Genomic DNA, 24,307 nt, shown 5'->3' on the forward strand with positions numbered 1-24,307 from the left:
TCTGTGAAGGGTGTGTGAAGGGTTTGTGACCCAGTGTGTGAATGGGCTTGAGGGGTCTGTGAGCTCTAGACCCAGCCCTAGCTCGACAATTGACCCAATCGGTGCAGGATTACCAGCAGGTAAAAGAGCTCCACAACTGGTGATGTGGGCAGGATTCCAACATTTGCCTTAGTGCCACAGTGGGCATCATAGAAACTGGGGAGAGGGAGGGAGTTTCTGAAGGGAGAGGTGTTCCAGGCTGGCCTTCTGAGAAGGGTGGGTCTTGGGTCAGCTAGATTCAAGCTAGCTGCTAGAGAGTCCCTTTCTGCCAGCTGGTTGTCACTGGGACACGTGTGCCAAGAAGCAGCACATCCATCCATTCATGTATTCACACAAACCCCTGCTGGCTGAGCTCCCACTCCATGGTAGGCTCTGAGAGGGCTCCCCTTGGAGCCCCCCATCTAAGACAGCCATGGCCCACACTGCTGTCCATTTTCCAGTCCCTGACTCCAGGCCTGGGCAGTCCAGGCTGGGAAGAGTTCTGAGCAGCATGTCTGCTCTTAACTTTACTCTACTCTAATTAAACAAGTGGTTAGTATTTATCTCCCTGTAGAGAAGAGGTTTTAGGGGAGGGAATGTACCACTTAGCAATGCTTTTGGCTGCAAGTAACAGAAAAACACCACTTACACGAACTTTAAACATAGGGATTTATTTAATCACTTAACAAGAGGCTCGGAAGTGGCAGCAGCTGCTGGCCTTGCTCACTGGCTCAACAGCATTGGGATATGCTGCTACGCTCTTGCTTGCCTCTCATGCCTCTTGTCTCCTAGTTAAAACTCAGTTGCTGTAGCTCAAGACATCACATTCATGTGCAAGGCAGGTGGGCGGAGGAAGGAAAGGGGTTGGTGCCTGCCGAGTCCATTCTTGTACAAGGCAGGCAAACACCTTCCTGGTGTCTGCAATAGACTTCTGCTTATTTGTCGTTGGCCAGAACTATGCACATGGGCACCCCTACCTGCAAGAGAGGCTTGGAAGCAGTGGTCTTGCCTGGGGCTAGGAACATTGTCAGTCTGTGCAACATGGGGGTTTGTTATCAAGCATTTTGGGGGGGATGTTGACTAGCAGGAGGTGACCAACAGCATTAGCCACAAGGGGAGCCAGGGACTTCCTTGTATAATCTGATGCTCTTAGCGGCCCCTAGCTCCTGACCAAGAAACTTCTGGAATAATCCCAGTCTCTCCTGCTGAAACATAAACCTGCTTCCTAGCCTGTCCTCAGAGGCTACAGAGCTCCCTACTGTCCTCTTACCCTTCAAACATGGGGACTAAAACTGGGCCCTTCTCCTTCACCTGCCCCAACTCAGCCAGAAGTCTGCTCTCCTGGTTTCCGCTCAGTTTCACCCACTGTGGAGCCCCTCTGGGAAAGTTTAGAGGAGTCAGAATGAAAGAGGAGGGAGGGTGCTAATTAAACACCAGATGCTTAACTTTGTTAATTAATGGCTCTGTTGCCCTGAGTGGCAGCAGTCTTCTCTTCTCCTTCTCCCTGTCCATTCTCTGGAGGGCCTTGAGTCTAAATCTGAAGGGCTCAACAGTTGTCCTGTGGGGCTGAGACCAGTGGATGGTAGATGGAGGGAGCAGGCCAGGCAGCCCTGCAAGGAGCTGGTTTGCTTGTGCAGGAGGGAGGCGTGGACACGTTGGCATACTGGCAGTGGGAATGGAGAGAAGGAACAGTGGGAGAGAGATCGAAGCCCAGAGGTTACGTGCAGACTTGTTTTGTTTGGTGTGCATAGGGATTTCAAAAAATGCAAGTGGTTGCCAGCATGTAAAAACAAGGGAATTTCACAAAAACCCAGATGTATAGATTTTCTTTAAAAATGAGTAGGTCTGGGCCCAAGTCCTCACAAGGCAATAGTCTGCTGGAGGAGGGGAGGGCTGGGCAGTCGCTGCCTTGCCCAGGTGGAGCATGTGCCCTCCCATCCTCCCCCACCCCCACCCCATCCACTCAGCTTCTGTGTCACCTGCCAGCTCCAAGGACATCTGGGGTTGAGATCCACAGTCATGGCACAAGTGCCAGGACTTGACAACGGATTGGGTATGGGAGATGAGGGAGATGGAGTCTAATGCTGAGATGTGAGTCAGGCTCCCTGGGAGGACGGGAGGACCATTGACAGAAGTGCGGAGCGTGGGAGGAGCGAGTTAAGGGAGGGCAGTGGCAAATTGACTGGGGCAGGCTGGGGCAGGCCGCAATATTGATGCCTGGGGGAGATGGAGGTGGAGATGGAGAGGTCTGTATGGTCTGCAGTCCAGAGAGGAGGGACTGGAGGTCTGGGGGCAGTTGGAGCAGGGATGGAAGTGAAAGCCCTGGGGAGAGCGGAATGGGGGCTGAGACCACCCAGGGGCAGCCATATAGAGAGAGAGGAAGGAACCAGGAATAGAGCTTGGAGAACAACATATTTGGGAGAAAGAACCAGAAATGAAAGTTAGGGCCAAATAAGAGGTTGGAAGGAACGGGGACAGCGTAATGACAGAAAAGTAGACACGGGTCCAATATTTTACGGCACCTTCCTTTATATTATCTGCTGTGGCGCCCACATAGTATTTCCAGAAGGCCAAGGGAGTCAAATGCAGCCAAAGCCCTCGTTCTTTCTGGTGCCTTGTATTTTTCTGTCTCTGTCCTTATCCTACTTACCGCTGACTCCCTGGTGACACATGAAATCAACCACTTACATCATGGTCTTATCTCTAATAACTTTAGGATGAAAGGCTTTGTCCTTAATTGAAAGTTTCATTGTCACCCCAGAAATGACCCACCAGGTGAGCAATGGCCCTGAGTACTGTGTGCCCGTCCTCCATGAGCGTATAGGAGGGATACAGCTTCCCAAGCACACAGCTCCTTGCCACCCTGAAAGATCTCTCCTCTCCGTGCCTGTTGTGACCTTCCTTCCCCTCTAGCCTTGGTTTGTACATGTGTGAAATGGGGGTGAGGTGGCTGTGAGGGTTAAATAGGATGACTGTCACAGGGGGATGGAGTCTTAGCCCGGCACCGCAGTCGGTGTTTTCTTCCATCTCCCTCTGACTTCACAGGCGCAGAAGGCAAGCAGCAGATGTTACTGGTCTCACTTCATTTCCAGAGATCTACAAGCATCCCTTTATGTGTTACTGAAAAATTTGGTGTAAATCCTATTTTAAGAACACAGTGGAACTCATTACTTGAAGAACACTTTGGAAAATCCTTTTGGGAAGTGAATGATCATCACCCTTTGGTATAACTTTTGTGCCTGTGTTCATGAATTTCTCCTTATTGAAGTGTGATTCACCTGGAAGGTCTTTCCCACAGTCTCCCCTGTACATTTTGTGGCTGTCCTCTTTCACATGGGATAGACACTGTTACCCTTTCCTGGGCCTGTCATTTCTGCATCTCTGGCCCTCCGTCTCCCCACCCCCTCGGGCCGTACATCCACACTCCCTGACCCTTGGTCTGTAGTAGCTTCTTTTTCCTGCCTGAGATGTCTTGCTGGGGACTGTTTACTGGCTACTGCTCCTCCTCCTTCAGAAATTCAGGCACAGATGAGTCTCAGTGCCAGAAATGTGTTTGCCATGTGTGAATGACTGGGTGGAAGTACTGATGGTGGGTGTGAGAGGCAGAATTATGGCCCACCAGAAATGTCCACGTCCTTATCCTGGAATCTGTGAATATGTTACGTTACAGTGCAAAAGTCATTTTGCAGATGTGATTCAGTTAAGGACCTTGAGGTGGGGAGATGATCCTGGATATCTGGGTGGGCCCAGTGTAATCATGTGGATCCTTAAAAGCAGAGAACCTTTCTGAGCCGTGGTCCAAGGGAGATGTAACTATGGAAGAGTGGCTAGAGAGTGGAACATGGGCAGCCTCTAGAAGCTGGAAAAGGCAAGGAAATGGGTTCTCCCCTAGAGCCTCTGGAGAGGACGCAGCCCTGCCAGCACTCTGATTCCAGCCCATTGAGACCTGCATCAGCCTTTGACCTATAGAAGTGTAAAGTGATAAATGTGCATTGTTCCAAGCCACTAGTGCGGTGACTGTTTACAGCAGCAACAGAAAACAAATACAGTGGCAACTGCGCAGACCATCGGACAGCCCTGCCTCACACCTAACCTCGTCTCTTTTGCCTAGTTCATCATGTATCCATGGACTCACCCGAAATTCTCCCCCTTCAGTGAGTGGTTTCAGCTAATCCCCGGGCCTGCGTCTCTTGGATGCCCTGTGGCTTCACTGCGTCTCCTGTCGCTCACCTCATCCCTGGGCTGCCCGATGCCCCAGCCAGACAGCCAAGGTGTGGATGGACAGTAGGGAGCTGGCTTCCCTCACTGGTCAGGGGTAAGTGTGGCCTGGGGGGACGGGCTGGCAGTGGGTGACAACTGAGGGGACAGCAGGGAGAAGACTCCATCATCCAGCAGGTGGTTGGTACAGGGAAGGAACCCCGGACCTTGGTGTTATCAGCACCATGCTCTAACCAACTGAGCTAACTTCCCAGCCCACCATCTTAACTATTTTGAAGTGTAGGGTTCAGTGGCATTAATTACATTCACATTGTTGTGCAATCATCACATCACCATCCATCCCCAGAACTCTTTTCTCCTTGTGAACTGACACTCTATACACATTCAACAATAACTCCCCATTTGTCCCTTCCCTGACTCCTGCCAACCACCATTCTACTTTTTGTCTCCATGAGGTTGACTACTCTAGGTACCTCATACAAGTGGAATCATACAGTATTTGTCTTTTTGTGACTGGCTTACTTCACCTAGAATAATGTCCTCAAGGTTTATCCATGTTGTAGCATGCGTCAGAATTTCTGTCCTTTATAAGGCTGAATGATATTCCGTTGTCGGTATATAGCACATTTTGTTTATAAGTTCATCTGTCAATGGGCACTTGGGTTGCTTCCACCTTTTGGCTATTGTGAATAATGCTGCTATGGACCTGAGTGTACAGATATCTCTTCAATATCCCACTTTCAGTTCTTTGGGTATATACCCAGAAGTGGAATTGCTGGATCATGTGGTAATTCTATGTTTAATTTTTCGAGGAACTGCCATGCTGCTTTACATAGCAGCTGTACCATTTTACATTCCTACCAACCCATCTTAACCATGTCTAAGTGTGCAGTTCAGTGGCATTAACTATTTACACGGTTGTGCAATCGTCACCACCATCTCTCGCTTTAGGAGCTCTTTATAGGAGAATTAGCTCTTCGGATGTTGAGGGACCTTGCTCAGGAGAGTGGGTAGAAGTGGACCCTCCCTGCAAAGGTTTATATTGAGCAAGTGGAACTGTGCTGGAAAGCCCAATTAAATCCAGGCCTTTTACTGGATTTGCCGTCTGTTTTTGAGCTGTAGGCATGTTTTACAATGTAGTTTTCATTTTATACAGCAACTGGATATCTGATAGCAAAATGTTTCCTGGGAGAGAGCCTGCCCGTGGCGGGAGAAAAAGGAGGCTGCTGTAATGAATAGATAAGCTTGATTTGTGTTTGGCAATATCATTAGCATTTAATTCCAGCAATTAAAGTAGGCGAGTCTCCTTTGTTTTCTTTTTCCTTGCAAGAACAATAAAATATTACAGAATGTTTGGCAAACAGGAAGCAAAACCCTATTCATCATCATCGTATCACCTGAGTGTGACTTCCACCACCATTTGTGATACTAGTCTGTGCGAGGCATGAACAGAACATGCCATTCCCCTTATTCACGTAAGCCACCCTGCAACTCCGTGAGGCAGGGCCTGCTTCTAACCCCTCGTCGTCTCCCTTGAAAGTCAGGCTCTTCCTCATGCATTTGGTCTGTCTTCCTCCACGTGCTTGACTTCTGCTAACCAAGTTGTCCTCAAGATGCTCACACTTGTTTTCCCAAGTGATGTAAATATTCCCTTTATATTTTCATTTCTGACCTTGTGTCGACATACTCTGTTTATAGGAGCAAGTCCAGGCTCTATGATCACAAACACTAAGGTGCTTTCACCGTCTGCCAATGACCCCTGGTGGGGCCTCCACTCACAAGACTGTGCCAAATAATGCCCTTTTTTTTGACAGCTGGCTGGTATGGGGATCCGAACCCTTGACCTTGGTGTTACAAAGCTGTGCTCTAACCAACTGAGCTCACCAGCCAGCCCCCAAAAATGCCGTTTTCTAAATGGTTGGGTTCTGTGTGGTGTGCTGAGACTGGACAAGGGGTGGGCTCTGGAGCCTGACTGCCTGGTTTTGGATCCAGCAATTTGACCTTATGTGTTATTTAACTGGTTTGTGCCTCAGTTTCCCTATCCTTGAAACGGGGGTGATAATAGTACCTGCTGGACAAGGTTATTGTGCAGATTGCAATGGCATAATATGAAGAGCACAGAACACTGCCTGGTAAATAACATGGTGATGGTGGTGATTGTTATTATTTAGTCTCAGTTCTGCCACTAGCTCCCTGCTTAATCTTGAGCTACTGTCCCCCAAGCTTCCATTTCTTCATCTGTAAAGTGCAGGGTTGAACCAAATGATCTGTAAGAGCCCTTCTTGTTAAATTCTCTGTGATCACATTTTCCCCCGTTATCTTCCCTATGGCTTTAATTGCAGTTGGAGGGACGTGGGTGGGTCTGGAAGAAGGACTGCTGAACACTGATGGGACAAACGCACAACTTGGAGATTTCTAGGAATATATGGAGAGGATTGCAGAATGCAGAGGCAGGCAATGAACTTGCCCCTGGGAAAGGGCATGAGGTGGGGGGCATCCCCATCCCCTCACCCCCCAGGTTCAAGAGCTGAAAAGCACTGGGAAGGCTTTCCGTGCCTCTGCCCCTCCCCCAGCTGATCCCAATTTTCCCTCTGGGCCCCGGTTGCCCAGATGGTGTAAAAGGGAAGAAAAGAGGAAAATCCGTATCCAATCTGCTCTATTCAGAGCAATGGGAAGGAATCTGCATCTCAATCTTATCTTTGTGCTGAGTTTGGCTAAGCTTGGCCCCCCAAGTGGTGAGTGATGGGTGGGTGGGAAGATGCCTGCACAGCTCTGCAGAGAAATCCACTGCTGGGCCACGGCCTCGGTGGCTTTGAGTGGGGGTGGGGGAGTAAGAGGCATCCCCCCCATGCCTTCCCCTCCCTGCCAAACTGCAGACAGAATACATTCTTTCCTACTCTTTTCCCCTCTGTTTCCTCTTCTTTTCTTTTCCTTCTCTTTTTCTCCCTTTTCCCAGGCAGGCAGCCAAGTGGAGACTTTGAATGGAGGCAAGGAGAGAAGGCCCAAGGGAGGAGGAACAGCCTGACCTCCTTCCCCAAAGGTCCTCAGGGACTGGGCTTGAGGTGGGGATGAAAGAAAGTATCTCCTTCTCTCCCACCCACCTTGACCTTGGCCCTGGCCGTCCCACCTGGGTTGGGGATGGGTTGCCAGGTGGCTTTCATTGCACTGGGCTTGGGGCTGTAAATGCTAGACTCTGCCCTGTCCATCTGGAACCTCTGGAATTTGTTTCTCCAAAGCTGAACAGGACCTGGAAAAGCTAGCTCCCACAGCCCAAACTCACAGGAGTCTGATTTGCAGCAGGAAGTCAACTTAATAATTTATAGCCAGAAAATGCTCTCCCTGGTAAGGAAGCCAATTCAGGAAACCAAATTAAACTCAGAAGGCTGTTTGGAGAATGTGTGGAGCCAGGATTGTGGAATGTGCCGATGGGGCTGGGGCCAGTTTGTCCTCAAGGGAAGATGATGAGGACATGTCGTGGCCCAGTGTCTGCTTTTGCAGCAGACAGTCTTGGGTTCAAATCCTAGCTCCATTGTTAATTGGCGCCGCGACCTTGGGCAACTTTGAAAACCTCCATCTCCTCCCTGTCAACTGCGAATGGCGATCGCGTGGGCATCTCTCAGCTTTGTTGCGAAGCTGCCGTGAGATCTTAGCACAGTGCCTGGCACACTCTCGATATGCTCCAACCATTGTTATTCAAGCCTTCATCTTTTAGGGCCATAAATTGACTTTTCCTTTTGATTATACCTCTTTTTTTTTTTTAATAAAAAGAAAAGAGGTCCTGGTTGCTCTGGAGAAGCAGTGTGGGTGGTCCCACAGCTCCTGCCTGGGTGCAGCGCTGGCCCACATGGCCTCCCATCTGGTCCTCCATTCTCCCCCCATTTCTATGGGACGGTTGGGCTGGGCTGTCCTCACAAGAATGCAAGTGCGGGCCGAGACCCAGCCATGCTCTAAGTGCAAAACTGGGTTCTCTGGAGGCAGAGGTGCCCAATTCCGATTATTAGAGTTGCCTTAGTGAAAAGTAGCCTGCTCCCAACTGTTCTCCCCACTGTCTGCTGCCATTTAACTTCCCAAAGCACAGATCCCACCCCATCCTTCCACCATTCCAAACTATCAACATGTCCTCCTTTGCAGCAGCAGAAACTCTCCTGAAGCTTTAGGTTTGCACTCAAGTCTCACCATGATTTGGCACCGATCTTCCTTTCCAGACTCATCTCCCTGTACACTTCCCTTGGCCATTTCTTGCTGGGTTATCTGAGGATGATCCAGGGCCAAGTCTTTGCCCGTGCTGTGTCCTTTCAGTCTGCAATGCTCTCACCCCTGATGGCTGGGAAGCTCCATCCTTGTTTCCCTTCAAGGCCCTGTCTGAGCTCTCCCTTCTTTTTTTTTTTTTTTTGTTCTTTTTGAGACCGGCCGCACCGCGCTCAGCCAATGAGCGCTGTGAGCGCACCAGTCATCCCTATATAGGATCCGAACCCGCGGCAGGAGCACTGCTGCGCTCCCAGCGCCGCACCCTCCCGAGTGCGCCACGGCTCGGCCCTGAGCTCTCCCTTCTACACGAGGCATCTTAGACCTCCTGCCCACTGGCAGCCCTCTCACCTGGGGCATCTTGTTCCTCTTAGATCATCCTCATCATCTGCTGCCTGCTCATCTTCTGCCCATGGTTCAGTCTATTTGCAGCTTGTAAACTGCGGGAGAGCTGGGACCCCCTTACTCATCCTTATACTGATTGGAGTGATGGTGGTCCTCAGGGCGGCATCGCAGCTTCTACCCACCTTTGGATGGTCTGGGCAGAGGAGGGCATGGTTGTGCAGGGGGAGCCTGTCCGGAGGCCACTTTGGGCTCTGTGAGGGATTCAGCTCCAACACACTCACTCTCGGCCCCTGTCTCCCTCACGCTTGGCCCCAGAGCACGGGGCAGAGGCCCCTCTAATCACAGACCTCCCAACAGCTCTTGGCCTTGGCCCTCTGCGCCTCTCTCTCCTTCACTATCACTCCCATGGTTTCAGCTAATCCTCCTCCTGCTATCCGTGCTGGGAAAATGAGCCCTGGAAGAGTCCCATAGAAGGCCAGCAGCCCTCAAGGGAGTGCTGCGTGGGGTGCATTCTCTTACACATGCACACAACTCCAGGCACCATCAGTGACCGCATACCAAGGACCCACAGGGAACTGGGGCAGCAGCATGAGAGAAGGCAAGAGAAGCTCTGGCCGAAGATTTGGGAAAATACTTTACTTGTTGCTGAGGGCTTCCCAAAATAGCAAGAGTCAGCTGGTGCCACACTCCCTTTCCCCACTCCTAGAACACCCTGCCACAGTGCCAGCAACAAGCCCCCGAGACAGAGCAAAGCATGAGCTTTTGGTGCCCCCTTCCCCATTTAGACCGCAGACCCCAGGTCACTGTCTGTGCTCTTTGCAGACACATCTCCTCTCCCCTTTTAGACTGTAAACTCCTTGCAGGCAGGGACCATGCTTTGTTATGTGGGCCTCCCCCATCCCCCACTTCCCCATCTATACAGGGCCCAGCACATAGTAGATGTTCATTAAATGCTCAGTGAAGTATTATATAAATGGATTAAATGACTTGGGATAGACACAGAAGTAACTAGTTGAATGTTTTATGTATACCAATAAATTTATATGAATGGATTTCATAAAGGGTCAACTCTGTACCAGACTTAGTTCTGGGTGCTTTACAAACATTCTAAGGCAAGGAATTATCAGATTTATTTTACAGATGATGAGACCAAAATTTGCACCCGGGTATAGCAGCCTCGCAAGCTCAGGGCTTTCCATGGTATCATACAACCCTCAGGAAACTGTGTGGCCTCTTGCTATGCACTGCCAGTGGAAAAATCCTGGGATTATTTTAACATCAGATCAGACAGACACGTTAGAAATAGAAATTCTTATTTGCCTTAGGAATATTTGGTTTTAAGTATGAAAAACCAAACCATATGGAATAGGAAGGGTGTTTGGCTGATGATAATTGAGACCTGAAAAACAAGGGTTTAAACGAATTAGGAGCGCATTGTTCTCTAGTAATAGTAATAGTCAGCAGGTGCTGTTCTAAGCCTGTTGGACAAAACAACTTACTTAATCTTCCCAACAATTCTATGAGGTAGGTGTTATGATTTTCCCCATTTTACAGACAAACAGGAGCACAGAAGTGCAGTGGTCAAAAATGGGAAAGAAGTCTGGAGGTGGCAGACCGGAACTGATTCTGTATCAGCGTCCCAGGTTCCACCTGTCTTTCTGCATCACCATCCATAGCTTGTGGCTGCAGGTCACCTAACAGCTGTAGGTGGCTAATGTAGCATCATCCATCCTACCTGTGGACTAGGTGGAAAGAAGGGAAGCCCTCTTAGAGCCTTCCCCCCTCAACGACTTCCTCATGCATCTCACTGCACCTCTGTCTGGAAGAGTAGAAAAGGTTTTGAGCAGGGCGGGCTGCCCCTGCCCCTCAAGGCTGCAGAGGCTCCAGTAGAAAGGAGGAAGGTGACAGCGGACCCTGAGGAGGCAGTACCTGCAGGCAACTCCTGGTCTGACACAACTACAACTGGCTTAAGCAAAAACAGAGGAAATTCTATTACCAGGACCTGGGAGGGGGCTGGCTCATGGAAGTAGAATGTAGTCAGACCTCACTCAGGAAAGGCTAGCCTGGGAACTGGAAGGCTGTTGGCATCCCAGCGAATTTCTACTGTCTGCCCCCTGTCACTGGTCTCTGTCTTCACACTGTCCTCACCCCACACAGCAGGGCCCACATTTACATGTTCTAGGTTTCACTACAAAGACTGACTTGACCCTTGGGGGTCACACACCCGAATTGCTATGGGAGGGCACCTAACTGGTCTGTTTCGATCACATGACCGTCCTAGTGAAAGCAGCTGGGGCTGGGGTGGGGATCACGTGGTACCTGTAAGGCTGCTGGGGCCTACCTCTGTCGAAGGAGGGAGGACAATTTCCAAAGACAGAGAGTTCTTGGAAGTTGGAAGTCACCTTCCAAAGGTCAGACCCAATAACACTCTCAGTGATGTGGGGATTGGTCACCCCATTCTGCTGAAATTTGCAAAGCTGCAAACCCTGGCTTCTTGTGCTCTTCCCTCACCTGGAGGGAAGGTGGCTGAGTAGAGGAGATCCAGGTCCTGCCCTCACCCCTTCCCCGCCCCCAATTGTGTCCTGTGCTTCCCCTCACTCTTCCTGAAACAGCAGCCAGACTTGCTGTGCTGGGGTCCAGGTGGACACAGGGATATTAATCTAGCAATTATTGATTCAGGGGTAACCTGGAGGACATATTTACATAAAAACCATAATGCAAATAGAAATTCTGCTGCAGAATTAGGTACTTTAAGGCCTGGGGTCTGGGGGAGGGGAAGAGGCCCAGGATGTGCTCCTGACTCAGAACCTAGCTCCACAGAGACCCAGGCCTGTGGGCACTGAGGCGGTGGTCAGACCTGGGGTGGGGAGGCAGGGGGGCCTGGGAAGGGAGCATAGGGCAGGGGGAGGGTTGGGAATAATGGGCGAGGGCACTTGTCTGGATACCTTAGATGCCCAGGGATGATGGAGAAAAGCCCCAGCTGATGTCTAAAGAGCTGATATTTGCATATGTGTTGAATATCTCTAATTAGGTGTTACATCAGTCAGGTCCCCACAGGAAACAGATGGCACACTCAGACTGGGAAATGAGAGGGCAGTTTAATAAAGGAAGTGTTTACAAAGGTGTGGGAAGGGAGTTGGGGAACCATATGGAAGAGCTGACTGTGCAGTACCCCGGGGCTGGTAACCAAGGGGGTGGCACCACCCTGGTTCTGAAGGGAGGAAAGAGGGAGCAATTCTGAATCCTGGAGGCTCGTGGAGGAGCCACATGCTGGGGCTCTGGCCTGTGGAGGGATGTAGCCTCCTCCTTCCTGCGTTGGCCAAACCCAAACTGGAGGAAGGCCCTGTATGCAGGCAAGAGCAGGGAGGACGAGGGGAGGGATGGACTTGGAGGTGCACATGGAAGGCACCCAACACAAGTGTCAAAGGACAACAGGGAGCTCCACAGTCCCTGTCCCTCTTCCTCAGAGCTCCAGAATAGCTCCCCCTGGTTGATCACTCACTGTCTGCTAGACACTGTTCTAGGCCTTTTGAAAGAAAAAACTCCTGGATATGAGGGCAATCTGGTTGTGACACCTGTCACCCCACTGATTGCTAGGGTTGATTTGGCTGACCTGGCTGGCTAGGCAGGTGTCCCCTTCCTCCGTCACCACCCCACCTGTGTCCCTCCCAAAGCTGTGCACTCAGCTGAAGAGTACCACTCTCCCCGATAGAGGAGAGGACCATTCTTCAGTCAAGGGTATACTAGTAGCTGCGCTCCCCTGCTAGAACCTCCAAACAAGCTCTAAAGGAAATAACTCCTGTAATCCTCACAACTGCTGAGGAAGTTGATGTTGTTTATATCAGTCTCAATTTGGGGAAACTAAGGCAGGGAGAAGCTAAGTATTTTTCCCAGAGTCACACAGCTAGTAAGGAGAAGAGCCGGGATTTGATCTCAGGTTGTCTGGCCCCAGAGGGTCGGCTCTGCCCTTAGATTCCCCTGTGGCTCTGTGCGAAAGGCCAGGGGTCAGCGTCAGGGAAATGGGATGGTGGGCGCCAAGGATGGACAGCAGTGCTGAGCCCCATGCGGCTGCAGCTGTGCTGACGGTGACAGTGTAAAAAGCCGCTCCAGGGAGTAAGTTTGGGCCAAACCTCCCCGACAGGTCTTTGCTAAGAGGGATGAGTAGGCTCTTCTGGGGAGGGGCAGAGAATGTGTTTGAGCCTGAGCATGAGGGGATCAAAGAGGTGTTTAGGAGACTAATTCCCTATGGGGTGCAGGATCGGGCAGGGGAGGCGAGAAGAGAAGGGGGTCTGTTGAGTGAACTAGTGGTGCTGGCCTAAAGCCTGGCAGCAATTTGGTGATTGGTATTGTCCCATTTCACACGCATGTGAAGAAGCACAGGCAGGAAGAAAATAATCCTACTGTAATTTTCCAGATCTGGAGTAAAGTAGTGGCAGCAGGAAGGGAAGAGGGAGGAAGTGTTGGCAGCACAGGTCTTAGAGAAGGAGGGAGCCCCGGGGGCCTCTTGTTCTTCGGCTGTCACCCTTGGAGGTCTTGGAATCCCTCACCTGCCCACCTGGGACTCTGCCCCCAGGGGCAGTGACTCTGCTTCACCTCCACCCCTGGTCAGGAACCCCTGGTCGACTTCACCCTTTCATTTCATAGATGAGCAAAGTGACACCAGGAGGTCACTCCATGGGTTAGGGACCTGTGAGGGAGGTTGACCACAGGGCTTGGTGACACGTTGGATGTGCTGGGGAAGGTGAAAGGTGGAAGGTGATTCGAAAGGGACAAGTTAGGCCTCCAGGGAAATCCATGGACTTCTGCATGTTAGAAGTTTTAGTGAATCAAAATTATTTTTTTAAAGGTTTCTAAAATCTGAACGTTTTATTGAATAGCTGATATACTTACCTAGTCAAAAATGAAAATAATATAAAAAAGTATATATTGAGAAGTCTTGATCACCATTTTGCTACTTACAGGTAATGCTTTTTATTAGTTTTGGTTGATTTTTTTAGTGTGTGTTAATGCTAATTCAAGCAAATATAAATATATTTTCTTATCTCTACCCTCTTTTTACACAAAAGGTAGCATGCTATTAAACAGTTCTGTACCTTGCTTTTTTCACTTAATATACCTGGAGATTTCTCTACATCAAAACCTAAAAAAAAGATCTTCATTCTTTTCTACAGCTGCATAGTATTCAATTTATGAAGATACACCATAGTTTATTTAAGCAGTCCCGTTTCTGGATATTTGGTTGTTTCCTGTCCTGTTATTTTAAAGAATGCCACAGTGAATAATCTTGCATGTAAGTCACTGCACGTGTGCAGGTGACTCTATAGTCTGTTTTGCTTCTCAACTCTCTGTGGTGAAAGAATAGTTTTGATTTTTCAATTTACAATCTGTCACAGATGGATACTTATGTAAAATTAAATAAAAATGAATTGTTAGAGAAATGAATTGGGGAAAAAAATCCATGCAAAATATAAGCCCAAATATTTTGTTATTAGATTCAATATACATAAAAATTACCCTATCGAATTACTATAAAGATTTTTAAGGGCCGGCCCTGGGGCTCACTCGGGAGAGTGCGACACTGGTAGCGCCAAGGCTGCAGGTTCAGATCCTATATAGGGATGGCCGGTGCACTCACTGGCTGAGCATGGTGTGGACCACACCGTGCTGAGGGTTGCGATCCCCTTACCAGTCAAAAAAAAAAAAAAAAGATTTTTAAGCACTGACTCTCACATTTCTGCATTTACCTTACCATGGAGTTGTTACAGTGCATGAATCAACACTGGTCCATGGACCGCACTTTGAGTTGCCAAGTGTCTGGACTCTCAGAATTAGGTTGCTATGTCAAAGGGTAAATGCATTGGTAATTTTGCTAGATACTGACAGCTTCATTCCATAGGGGTTGTGCCATTTTGCACACTCACCAGCAGTATATGACAGTACTCATTTCCCCACAGCCTCACCAAAAGAATGTGTCATTTAACTAGGGTTTTTGCTAAACCAATAAGTAAGAAGTAGTATCTCAGACTAAGTTTTAATTTTCATTGCTCTTATTATGAGTGAGGATAAGTATCACTCATATTTTTAGTCCTGCTTGAATTTGCATTTTTTGCCCATTTTTCTACTGGATTGTTGTCTTCTTGATTCCTAGGAGTTCTTTATATATTAGGAATATTAGTTCCTTCTCTGTAATATCAATTGCAAATATTATTTGTAGTTTGTCATTTGCCTTTTGATTTTGCTTGATGTTGCATTTGGGGGAGGGTGGATATGCAGAAGTTTGTGCTTTTAATATAGTCTACTTGTCAATCTTTTCTTTGATGGCTTCTGAATTTTGAAGCATGGTTTTCCACTGTAAGGTATAAAGGATTCTGCCCAAATTTTCCTTTAGTATTTTTATTAACATTTAAATCTTTTATCCATTTGGAATTTTTCCTAGTATACAGTGTAAGTAATGGATCCAAATTTATCTTTTTACAAATGGCTACCCATTGCCCCAGCTCCATTTATTAAAATCCCTAAGATATCACCTTTATCATTAAAACTAATTTTAAACCATTTGGGATCATAATAGAAAAGGCTCTATAATTTGTCAGTTTTGTCCATAATACCATTACAAGGAAAATTAGCTTTCAAGATATGATCTATAACTTTGCATTACTAGAGCAGGGTAAACTCTGAGTAACAGAAATACAATATAAAAATATTTTTAAAGCCCCGTGGGGCCTCTGACAACCACGAGGAAATTGAGGGAAGTGGGCATTGGTGGAGGGAGCTCTTGGTGAGCCTGAGTGTTTGCATTGCAGGTCTTCTCCCCAGCCTGTCCGGGAGCTAGGACTGCAGAGGAGCCCACCATGGTGGCCCTGGAATGCCTGGCCGTCTCAATGTTGCTGCCCATCCTCACCCTGCTGGTGTCCCACCTCTGCAGCTCCCAGGATATCTCCAGTGAGCCCAGCAGTGAGCAGCAGCTGTGTGCCCCGAGGGAGCACCCCACCGTGGCCTTTGAAGGTGAGAGCTGCTTCCCTCTTGTTCTTTCTTGCAATGACTGTGTCCTGTAGAACTTAGGTCAGACATCAGCAGGATCTTTCCGGCTGTTGGAAGTCCTTGGAATGTTCATTTCCTATAGGGTCCTGAGACTCTTCTTCTGGCGATAGATGATTTAAGTATGGAGGGGTCTCGTTTTTGTTTCCAGGAAGTTTATTGAGGCACATTGTCCATGTTTACCTGAGGGAATTCCTTCCGCTGGGATTCCTTTGCTGGAGAATGAAGGAGCTGTGGGTGCCCTGGGTGGAGGTAGCCAAGGGTTGGTTAGTGGTCTCAATTCCAGCTCTTCTGGAAGCATAGACTCCATTTCTTGGATTCTCTGGAGGGTAGAATGCAGATGGCTCGTTCATTAGAAAGTATCTGGAAATCTCTGGAAAGCTTCCTTCTGCTCTAAAATGGCTGCAGAGATGACATCTTTGGGGTCCTGGGAACCCCCAGCAACAGGGGCCGGGGTGAATAACTCTTTCTGTTTTCCAAGGGAGGGCGTGAGAGTATCTTATTAAAGTGTTTCCCAAACTGGGATTTGTGAGTCACTGGACATATTCCAAGGGGTCCATAAGTTCTCTATGAGAGTTTCTAAAATTAGTACATATATACATTTGACTATAATCTAAAAAACAAAGCACAAATACGAGAGTGTTCCAGATGTTCTCCCATGACCTGTTAACCAGTTGGGAGTCCCTGGTTGTGTTATAATCACATTAATACTTCAGGATCCACCACCTACATGGAAGCTCACTGTGGGACCTGCCGATGTAGTCTGAGGGGTCCCCTGGTTCTCAAGTCTAATCAACACTGGCCTGTTTCCTCTTCGTGATAACCCCGTCGGGTAGGAAGGACAAGGAGACTGTTGCCTCCTTTTACGAACAGGAAGACTGAGGCATGAAGCATTGGAAAGACTTGTCAGAGCCAGGCCTGACTGCCCACATATTGCTCTTTACATTGCCCACAGCAGAGCGGTCCAGTGCCCTACATGGGAAGATGTGCAGCCCCATCATATGGGATTCCACGTGGCCCATGGGGTGGAGCAAGATGAAAACAGAGCAGAACGATTAATCAATGAGTCCAAGGCTGGCCTGAGACTTGAGGGGTAGGGGTTCAGCTGAGAGCTGGGGGCTGCTAGGTGGGGAGGCTGGGGCATTTTGGAAGTGCGGGATTCCCAGCTGTGCGCTGGCTCCTGTCTCAGGGAGGAAGCCTTCCAGCTGTTTTCTCGGCTGCAGTGTGGTGCGGTCTTGTTTGAGCTGGGATCCAAGGCTTTGAAGGCTTAAGTGGATTAAAGTAAATTAACAATGTCCTAAGCCTACAAAACGCATGCACACCCTCAGACTTCTGATGGCTCCTGGAGTGCTGGTGGCTGTCGCTGAAGGGAAGGACCGAGTGGGAGGACAGGAGCAGGATTCTTAGGGCTGTCTTCCTCACATTGGGGGCCCCTGTGACAGCTCCTAATAAAACATTTCCTTTCAGGGGCTTTGCCAGGGGCACTATTGGCCTGGCTGATTCTGGGGCATGGACAATGGAAGCAGAGAGGGGAATCCCTGTCCCCCAGCCAGGCTGGTCTGAACTGGGGCAAATTGGGTGCATGGGAGAGGATTAGAGAGAGGGAAGATGTGTTCCTGAGTGCCTGGCTTCCTTGAGACCGTTTTTAAGCTTAAGGTGTGAATTGAGTGAATCTGATATCTCACCCACCCTCTTACAGAATGAAGGAATGCTCCACCCCCAGCCCCTCCCCCTTTCTGAGCTTTGAGTTTTCCTGTACATTCACAACATTTTTATTGGACCCTGCTTGGTGCCAGGTACAGAGGTGGATGCTGTGGGACCTCGGAGGTGAACAAGAGTTTCCTTTGGGTACTCAGTTACCTAGTGTTGTTTAAGGTCACTGCCTTTGGTCCTCCAGCCCAGCTGGCCCTAGACTAGGACTGGTTCTCATCTCGTCGCATCCTTTAGCATTGCTGATCATGCAGTATGGACTCAGTTCACGTCGGGTGAGGACTGTGCTCTGGGTGGTGCTGTGTTCTGGAGAAGTTGCCCTAGGCCCGCACAGCACTAACCCTACTTTCCAAGACCCCTCAGATGTTTCACTTCACTTCCGGCTGGTCCGTAGGCTTCTGACCTTGCAGCTGTGAGTTTCCCTCTCCCCTGGCACCTGACTGATCTGCAAGTAACCCCCAAATATCCAAGAGGAGCTGCCAGTTGCAGAATCTGACATTTGAAAGGTTAAATTTTCTCCTGTGGGTTTCTTTTACGGGGGCCCACCTGTGTTCTTTTTGGCCTGCACGTTGTTTCATTTTCCACAGCGTCAACTTTCTAGGCAGCAGGGAGAAGCCAGCCTGGAGTTAACACTGGCGGTGGTTAATCCACAAAGTGGGTAATTGAATTGACTATAATTAAAATCAGAGGCGCGTCACAGAGAATGTCATTTTTCTCTTTAAGTCATCGTCCAAAGCCTTCACTGCACATGGAGCTCAGAATGTGCTTGGTGTTTTAAAGACAGCCTTCCCTCTGGTCCTGTTGCCTGTTTAATAAGAGGAGGCTGGCTTCCTTCCCAAGGCTCCCCCAGGATCACTGCACTCTGCCCAGCTGTGTCTCTCCTCCCTTACCTCGTCCCCCTTGCCCATATCGATGCCTTCTGGGCTAAGGGAGAGGGACAGAAACTGGAAGGAGTCCCTACCACCACCTCCCCATTGTCTTCCCAGCTCCTGCCATTTCATCTTTTTTCCCCTTGTCCCCAAGAATGAAGACTGAGCTGAGAAGTCCCCAGGTAGAATATTTGATGCAGACCAGTCAAGTCACCTCTTCTCCCATTCAGCTGCCCATACTTGGAATGCCTCAGTCAGCAGGGAAGGAGGGAATTAAAGTGTAACCTGTTTGCTACTGTTAGGGAGCACCTGGTCTGACGGGGACAGCCACTCCCTCCACTCCCACAGAAAACACTTGAGCACATGCAGAGTGCCAATAACATACAATGTGACTGGAACAGAAGGAGTAGAAAGAATGTGGAACAAAATAAGGTTAGAATGGAGAGGTTATAATCTAGGAAGTCTTCCTGGAGGAGGAGGACCCTTAGTTTCATCTCTAAGGTAGTATAATATCCTACCAGGATTTCTGAGGATGGCCCTGAGGTCAGCTAAAAACCCAGCCCACTGGACTGCAGATCCACTCTTTATCCCTGTATTTGCCCAGATGCCATTGTGGCTATGTAACAGTTCTTGCCAACACATAATCACCTGCTGGGGGCAGAGGCAGGCCGAAGGGGTTTGCTTCATTTTGCTGCAGAATTTCTTTCTCCTTTTTTAAATCATGCATATCACAGTTTTCTGAAAAACATCCAACTCGCAAAACCTCCAGTTCTCCAGGGAGCGATTAAGTGTTTGCCTGTCATGCAGAAATGAAGGGCTGCTTTTACTCTGTAGTGGAGGGATAATGAGCAATGATTTATTTCTCTTGGATTACACACATACACTCCTCTGGGCCTTCTGTGAGCCAGTTGCTGACACACTGTGAGGAGAAAGTGCAGCAACTCGCATTGCCCCTTTTTTACCCCCATCACATGAAGGTCCCCCTGCCCCATGGCTCTCCTTACTGGTTCCAGGTCCCTCCTATCCATGAGGCATGGGCTGAGGGAGAGCTGATAAGAGGCTGTGGACCAAGATGGGGAAATGGGTCTCCAGCAAGAGTGGCGGAGGGAAAGTCAGCTGGCACTGCCCAGGCTCACCTTCTCAGAGCACCACTGTGAAGTCTCCTCTCTGCCCACCCAATCCCTTTGAAAGGCTTCGGCCTTGGCTGGGAAGAGCCTTCCTGGGAGATGGGGTGGACACTGACCACCCACCCACTGTATATCCTATCTCCATGGAACCTTGTCTGAAAACCTGATTCTCCTGGTACAAGAAGGGAGTCAAGGACTATTCATACATTCATTCAAACACTGCTAGGTGCTGGGCTGGGCCTGGAGATCCAAGAAGCAGGAGCTTTCCTCGTCCCCAGGGCAAACTATCAGGCTAGACACACAGTGGGATGGGGCTGGGATAGCAGTAAAATAGAAGACTGTGGGAGTCTGTCACCATGGCTTAAGGGAGTCAGGGAAGGCTTTTTGGAGGAGGCGAGGTTGGGGGTGAACAGGAGCTGTTCCACTGAGGGACAACAGAAGTGCAATGGTTTGTGGGCTCTTGTGGGATGGATTTGGGGAAGTGTAAAGTGTTTTAGTCTAGTGTGTGGGGGGTGGAGAGCTTGAGAGAATGTATAAGATGAAGCATCACTTTCAGTTGGTCACTAAATGATTAATGTGCCAGACATTTGACGCAGGAAGATGGTGGGGTCAGAAGCCAAAGGCCTTCCCAGGAGTTGGGACTTTTCCAGGGGGCACCTGGGAGCTCTGCAAGGGTGCTGAACTGGAGAGGGACATAATCACATTTGCATTTTAGAAAGATTACTCTGGTTGCTTTGTGGGAAATGGTCTGGAGGGGGCAGGCCAGAAAGCCAGTCCTGTTAGGAAGCTGCTGGCACCTGTCCAGACAAGAAATGATGGTGGCTTGCATGGGGGTGGGGTATGGAGGGAAGGAAGTGGACGGGTTTTGGAGACAGTTCAGAGGTAGAACAGTGTTTGCCTGTGTGTATTGAGGTGGCTGGTGAGGGTCTGGGGGGAGTTAAGGGTGATTACAGGTTTCCCTAAGTGTATCAGGGGAGGGTAGAGCCCTCCTCTGAGCTAGGGCATGTGGCAGCAACAGTGACCACACCACCATCCCTGCCCCTGGGCCAACACAGCTGGCTGCTCACAGAAGTGGGCAGGTGGAACCCAGGTCTCCTGGGTGCCTCTGTCCCACTTCACCCCAACTTTCACCCCTTCTGTTCTCCAGTCTGATGCTGGTGTAGCTGACAGCCCCTGGTCCAATAGTAACTGAAGGGTTGCCTCTCTCCCCCACAGATCTGAAGCCGTGGGTCTATAACTTCACCTACCCTGGAGCCAGAGATTTCTCCCAGCTCGCTCTGGATCCCCCCAGGAACCAGCTCATCGTGGGAGCCAGGTAATGAGGTGTAGGAGGGTCAGGGCCAGGAGTAAGGGTGCTTAGAATTGGGTGGAGTCACTGTTACTCGGGATGAGCTTAGTGTTCTCTTGGTCTCTGCCAGGCCCCTCTGTGTGTGTGAATGTCTGTCACCCACTGAAGGAAGCATGTGGTGGCTGGCTGGGGGGCTGGGGGTGGGGCAGGAAGAGTGACCCTTAGACCTCTCCATCTCAGCCAGCCCTCATACCTCAGTGGTTAGCACTTAGTGAGAATAGAGATGCCTGCTGGCCACCTCCTGCCCGGTCCCTGCTGTGCTGCAAGGACCTGCCTAGTAGGCAAACTCCTGGGAGCTTGTGCAGAGAAGGCACCCAGGAGCCCCCTGCTGGCCGCTGCATGGGGTGGCCGGGCACAGGCCATGAGACGCTTTTATGAAGGACTTCACTTCCCTCTGGCCTGGCTCCTGCATCCCCACCATCCTGATCCAGTATTCAACAGGCAATATTCTCTAGGAAGGAATTAGGGAGACTTTCTGGTGTGGAGTAGGAAGAACTAATTCCTCACAAAGCCATAGACCATTGGCTCTGGTAGGTAAGGAGCTTAGAGATGGTCTACTCCAGTGGTCCTGAAGTGTGTGTGGTCCCTGGACCAGCAGCACCAGCATCCCCTGGGAACTTGTTTGAAATGCACATCCTTGGGTCCACTCCGTCTTGAATCAGAAACTCGGGGGTGGGCCCAGCAGGTAACTCTGATGCACTCCCTCAAGATCACAGAGCAGGATGACAACCGAGTGTGGGGACCAGACCCCAGGTCTCCTAGCCCGAGAGCTAGAGTCTTTTCTGCTAGTCTCTGACAGCACTGGTAATTTTTAGCCCTCCACCACGGAGGTCATGGGGTCAGCTGGTCTGGGGTTGGGAGAGGGTGCCACTGGGCTGCCCTGTAGCTGACCACCCTTGCCTCTGGAGCTTTCCTTTGTGTCTCCACCCCTTTGCTGGCTGTATGAAAGGGAGGCGAGTCAAGAACAGAACACTGTACTGGGATGAAATGAGCTGGGTTTTGGTCCTGGGTGCTCTTGGCCTTTGAACCTCACTTTCCTCATCTGTAAAGTCTGAGTTCTAGTCTCTGTGCTGCCAACCTCACAGGGCTGTTGTGAAGCTGGGACTGAAAGCATTTTCCTTTCATTTTTAAATTTTGAACTAACTAGTTATTTTGTATCAGTATTTCATGTTACGGTATAGCATTCAAAAGGCATAAAAGTCACAGTGAAAAGCAGGCCAACCCCTCTCACACAAACAGGGCCCTCCTTGGGTCTGTCCTCCCAGAGGTAATCTGTAAATGTGCAAATATACAAGAGTATGGACTTTGTTTTCCCAGCAAGGAGAGGAATTGTTTTTTTTTCTATTTTGATATGAGTGTAGATTTACTTGCAGTTCTAAGAAATAATACAGGGAGATGCCATGTACCCTTCACCCGGTGTCCCCCAATGGTAGTATCTTGCATAAGTGTCATAGGTTACAATCAGAATACTATCCTTTGACCTAATTCCAGTTTCATCAGTTTTACACATGTACTTTTTACAACCCAATAGTAGCATCTGAAGACTCCACTGTGCTTGCAACTTGTGAAGCATTTTGAAAGCTGCCATTCATCCTGCTCCTGCCAAGTGCCAGGCACTATTTTACATACTATGTATGTAGTAAATCACTCATGAAATAAATAATCTCATACATGTAGTAAGTCATGCGTGCAGCAAATCACCCAATCTTCACAATAACCGCAGGCGGTGGGTTCTATGATTACCCCTGTTTTGTGGACCAAGAAACTGAAGCTCCAAGAGGTTAAGTCCCCTGCCTGTGCTCGCACTGCTCTTCCTGATCCACTCTAGGGCTTCCCCGTGTACATGTCTGGAGGCTTCTCACACACAGGTGAGGGCACACCTTTTTCTGGGTCCTTGAGCCTGCCTATGTCCTCAAATGGACAGGGGGAGTAATCAATCCTTGATGGTCCCTTGCGCTGCTTAGAGCCAGTATAGTGGGTCCCCAGCTGCTTTCTTCTCTTCCTTTCTCTAGGTCACTTTCCTTCCTCCTTCTCTTCTGCCTGACATTTTTTTTCCCTTCTCCCTGACCCCCTCGACCCCTGAAGTTCAGGCTAGGAAAATTTTTTATTCCTTTATAGCCCTGCCTTATTCCATAAGGGATTTAGGGCTGGTCAGGCTACAGACATTTCTCTCTGTTCTCATCTCCCAGAAGAGCCAAATGCGATGTTGTGATGAATGATTTTTGATGGGATAAAAATGAATACAGTGATGTAATGTCTCCCCTAATTCTTTAAAGCCATGAGCAGATGCCTGTGTTACCTGAGCAGACAGATGGGGCAGAGCCATGAGCTGGAGCCCATCTGTCTCCAGGCCAGGAGGGTGTGTGTGTGTTGGGGAGAAGCTCTGCTGAGGACCTGGGGAGGAGCCTGGGGGGGGACAGCAGAGGCCTAGGGCCAAGGTCACTGGTGAGGCCCACCCAGCCCCGGGACAGCAAAGAAGCTAAGTGGGGCCTGGGCCTGGAGCCAGACTTGGAAGAGAAGTGTCCTAACCTGAGGTGCCTCCTTCCAGCCCCCCGGTTCCTTTAGGAGGGCCCCTCCTTCTCTTTCTGGCCCACTCCATGACCTTTCCCCTCATTTCTCTTCTCAGCACAGCTGAGGTAGGCCAGAACTTTCTAAAGTAATTCCTAAAAAGTTCAGGAACCAAAAGAGGAATGGCCGAAAGAAGATAGAAGAAAGAAAGAAAATTCTTAGAGAAAACCAAGACTTCACCTGCTTGACATTAACAAAGCTTTTTAATGTGCATCGTACCATTCCTGTTTCTGTAGTTCTGTGAAGTGAGAAAGACAGGCATTAGGTTCTCCCTTGTACAGATGCAGACACTGAGGCTCTCAGAAGGCGCTCAGCAAGGGACTGAGCTGGAATTCTCCCAGTCTCTGCCACAGGGTCTATTCTGTGAACCAGGAATCGCTTTCCTGAGATATTGTGACCCGGTGATACTGCCACCTGCACGACTCCCAACTTCTGAGTCCATGTGGGGTGGCTTTCTGGCTCCAAAGTCCATGCAAAGAAATTTCAGCAGTGCCTGATACCTATGAGTGCTCCATAAGTGTCTGACATAGGGCCGGCCCGTGGCTCACTTGGGAGAGTGTGGTGCTGACAACACCAAGTCAAGGGTTAAGATCCCCTTGCAGATCATCTTTATTTAAAAAAAAAAAAAAAAAAAAAGTGTCTGATATTATTACTAGCAGTAGTATCATTATTTTTATTTAAGGTTTTTGAGCAGTGGGCTGATAAGATGAAAACAGTGTTTGAGGGTCTGGCAGCCCTGGGCAGGCTGGACTGAGCGGGGGGGAAGTCATGAGGCAGTGGATGGGGTGATTTGGGCTAGACGAGACAGGGTGGTCCAGAGA

General features: G+C 49.4%; 1 protein-coding gene across 1 annotated transcript in view; it reads left to right on the plus strand.

The window, feature by feature from the left end:
* The first annotated feature begins 3,979 nt into the window (after positions 1-3,979).
* Positions 3,980-24,307, plus strand: part of SEMA5B (sema domain, seven thrombospondin repeats (type 1 and type 1-like), transmembrane domain (TM) and short cytoplasmic domain, (semaphorin) 5B) — a 51,193-nt gene continuing 30,865 nt past the window's right edge. The window contains exons 1-4 of the mRNA XM_008585159.1: positions 3,980-4,339; positions 10,854-10,862; positions 15,643-15,831; positions 20,786-20,885. Coding sequence (XP_008583381.1) covers positions 4,213-4,339; positions 10,854-10,862; positions 15,643-15,831; positions 20,786-20,885 — 425 coding nt within the window. The 5' untranslated portion in view covers positions 3,980-4,212. The remainder of the gene's footprint in view (positions 4,340-10,853; positions 10,863-15,642; positions 15,832-20,785; positions 20,886-24,307) is intronic.

Source organism: Galeopterus variegatus, unplaced genomic scaffold (assembly GCF_000696425.1).
Source record: "Galeopterus variegatus unplaced genomic scaffold, G_variegatus-3.0.2 Scaffold3473, whole genome shotgun sequence".
NCBI classification, from domain to species: domain Eukaryota; kingdom Metazoa; phylum Chordata; class Mammalia; order Dermoptera; family Cynocephalidae; genus Galeopterus; species Galeopterus variegatus.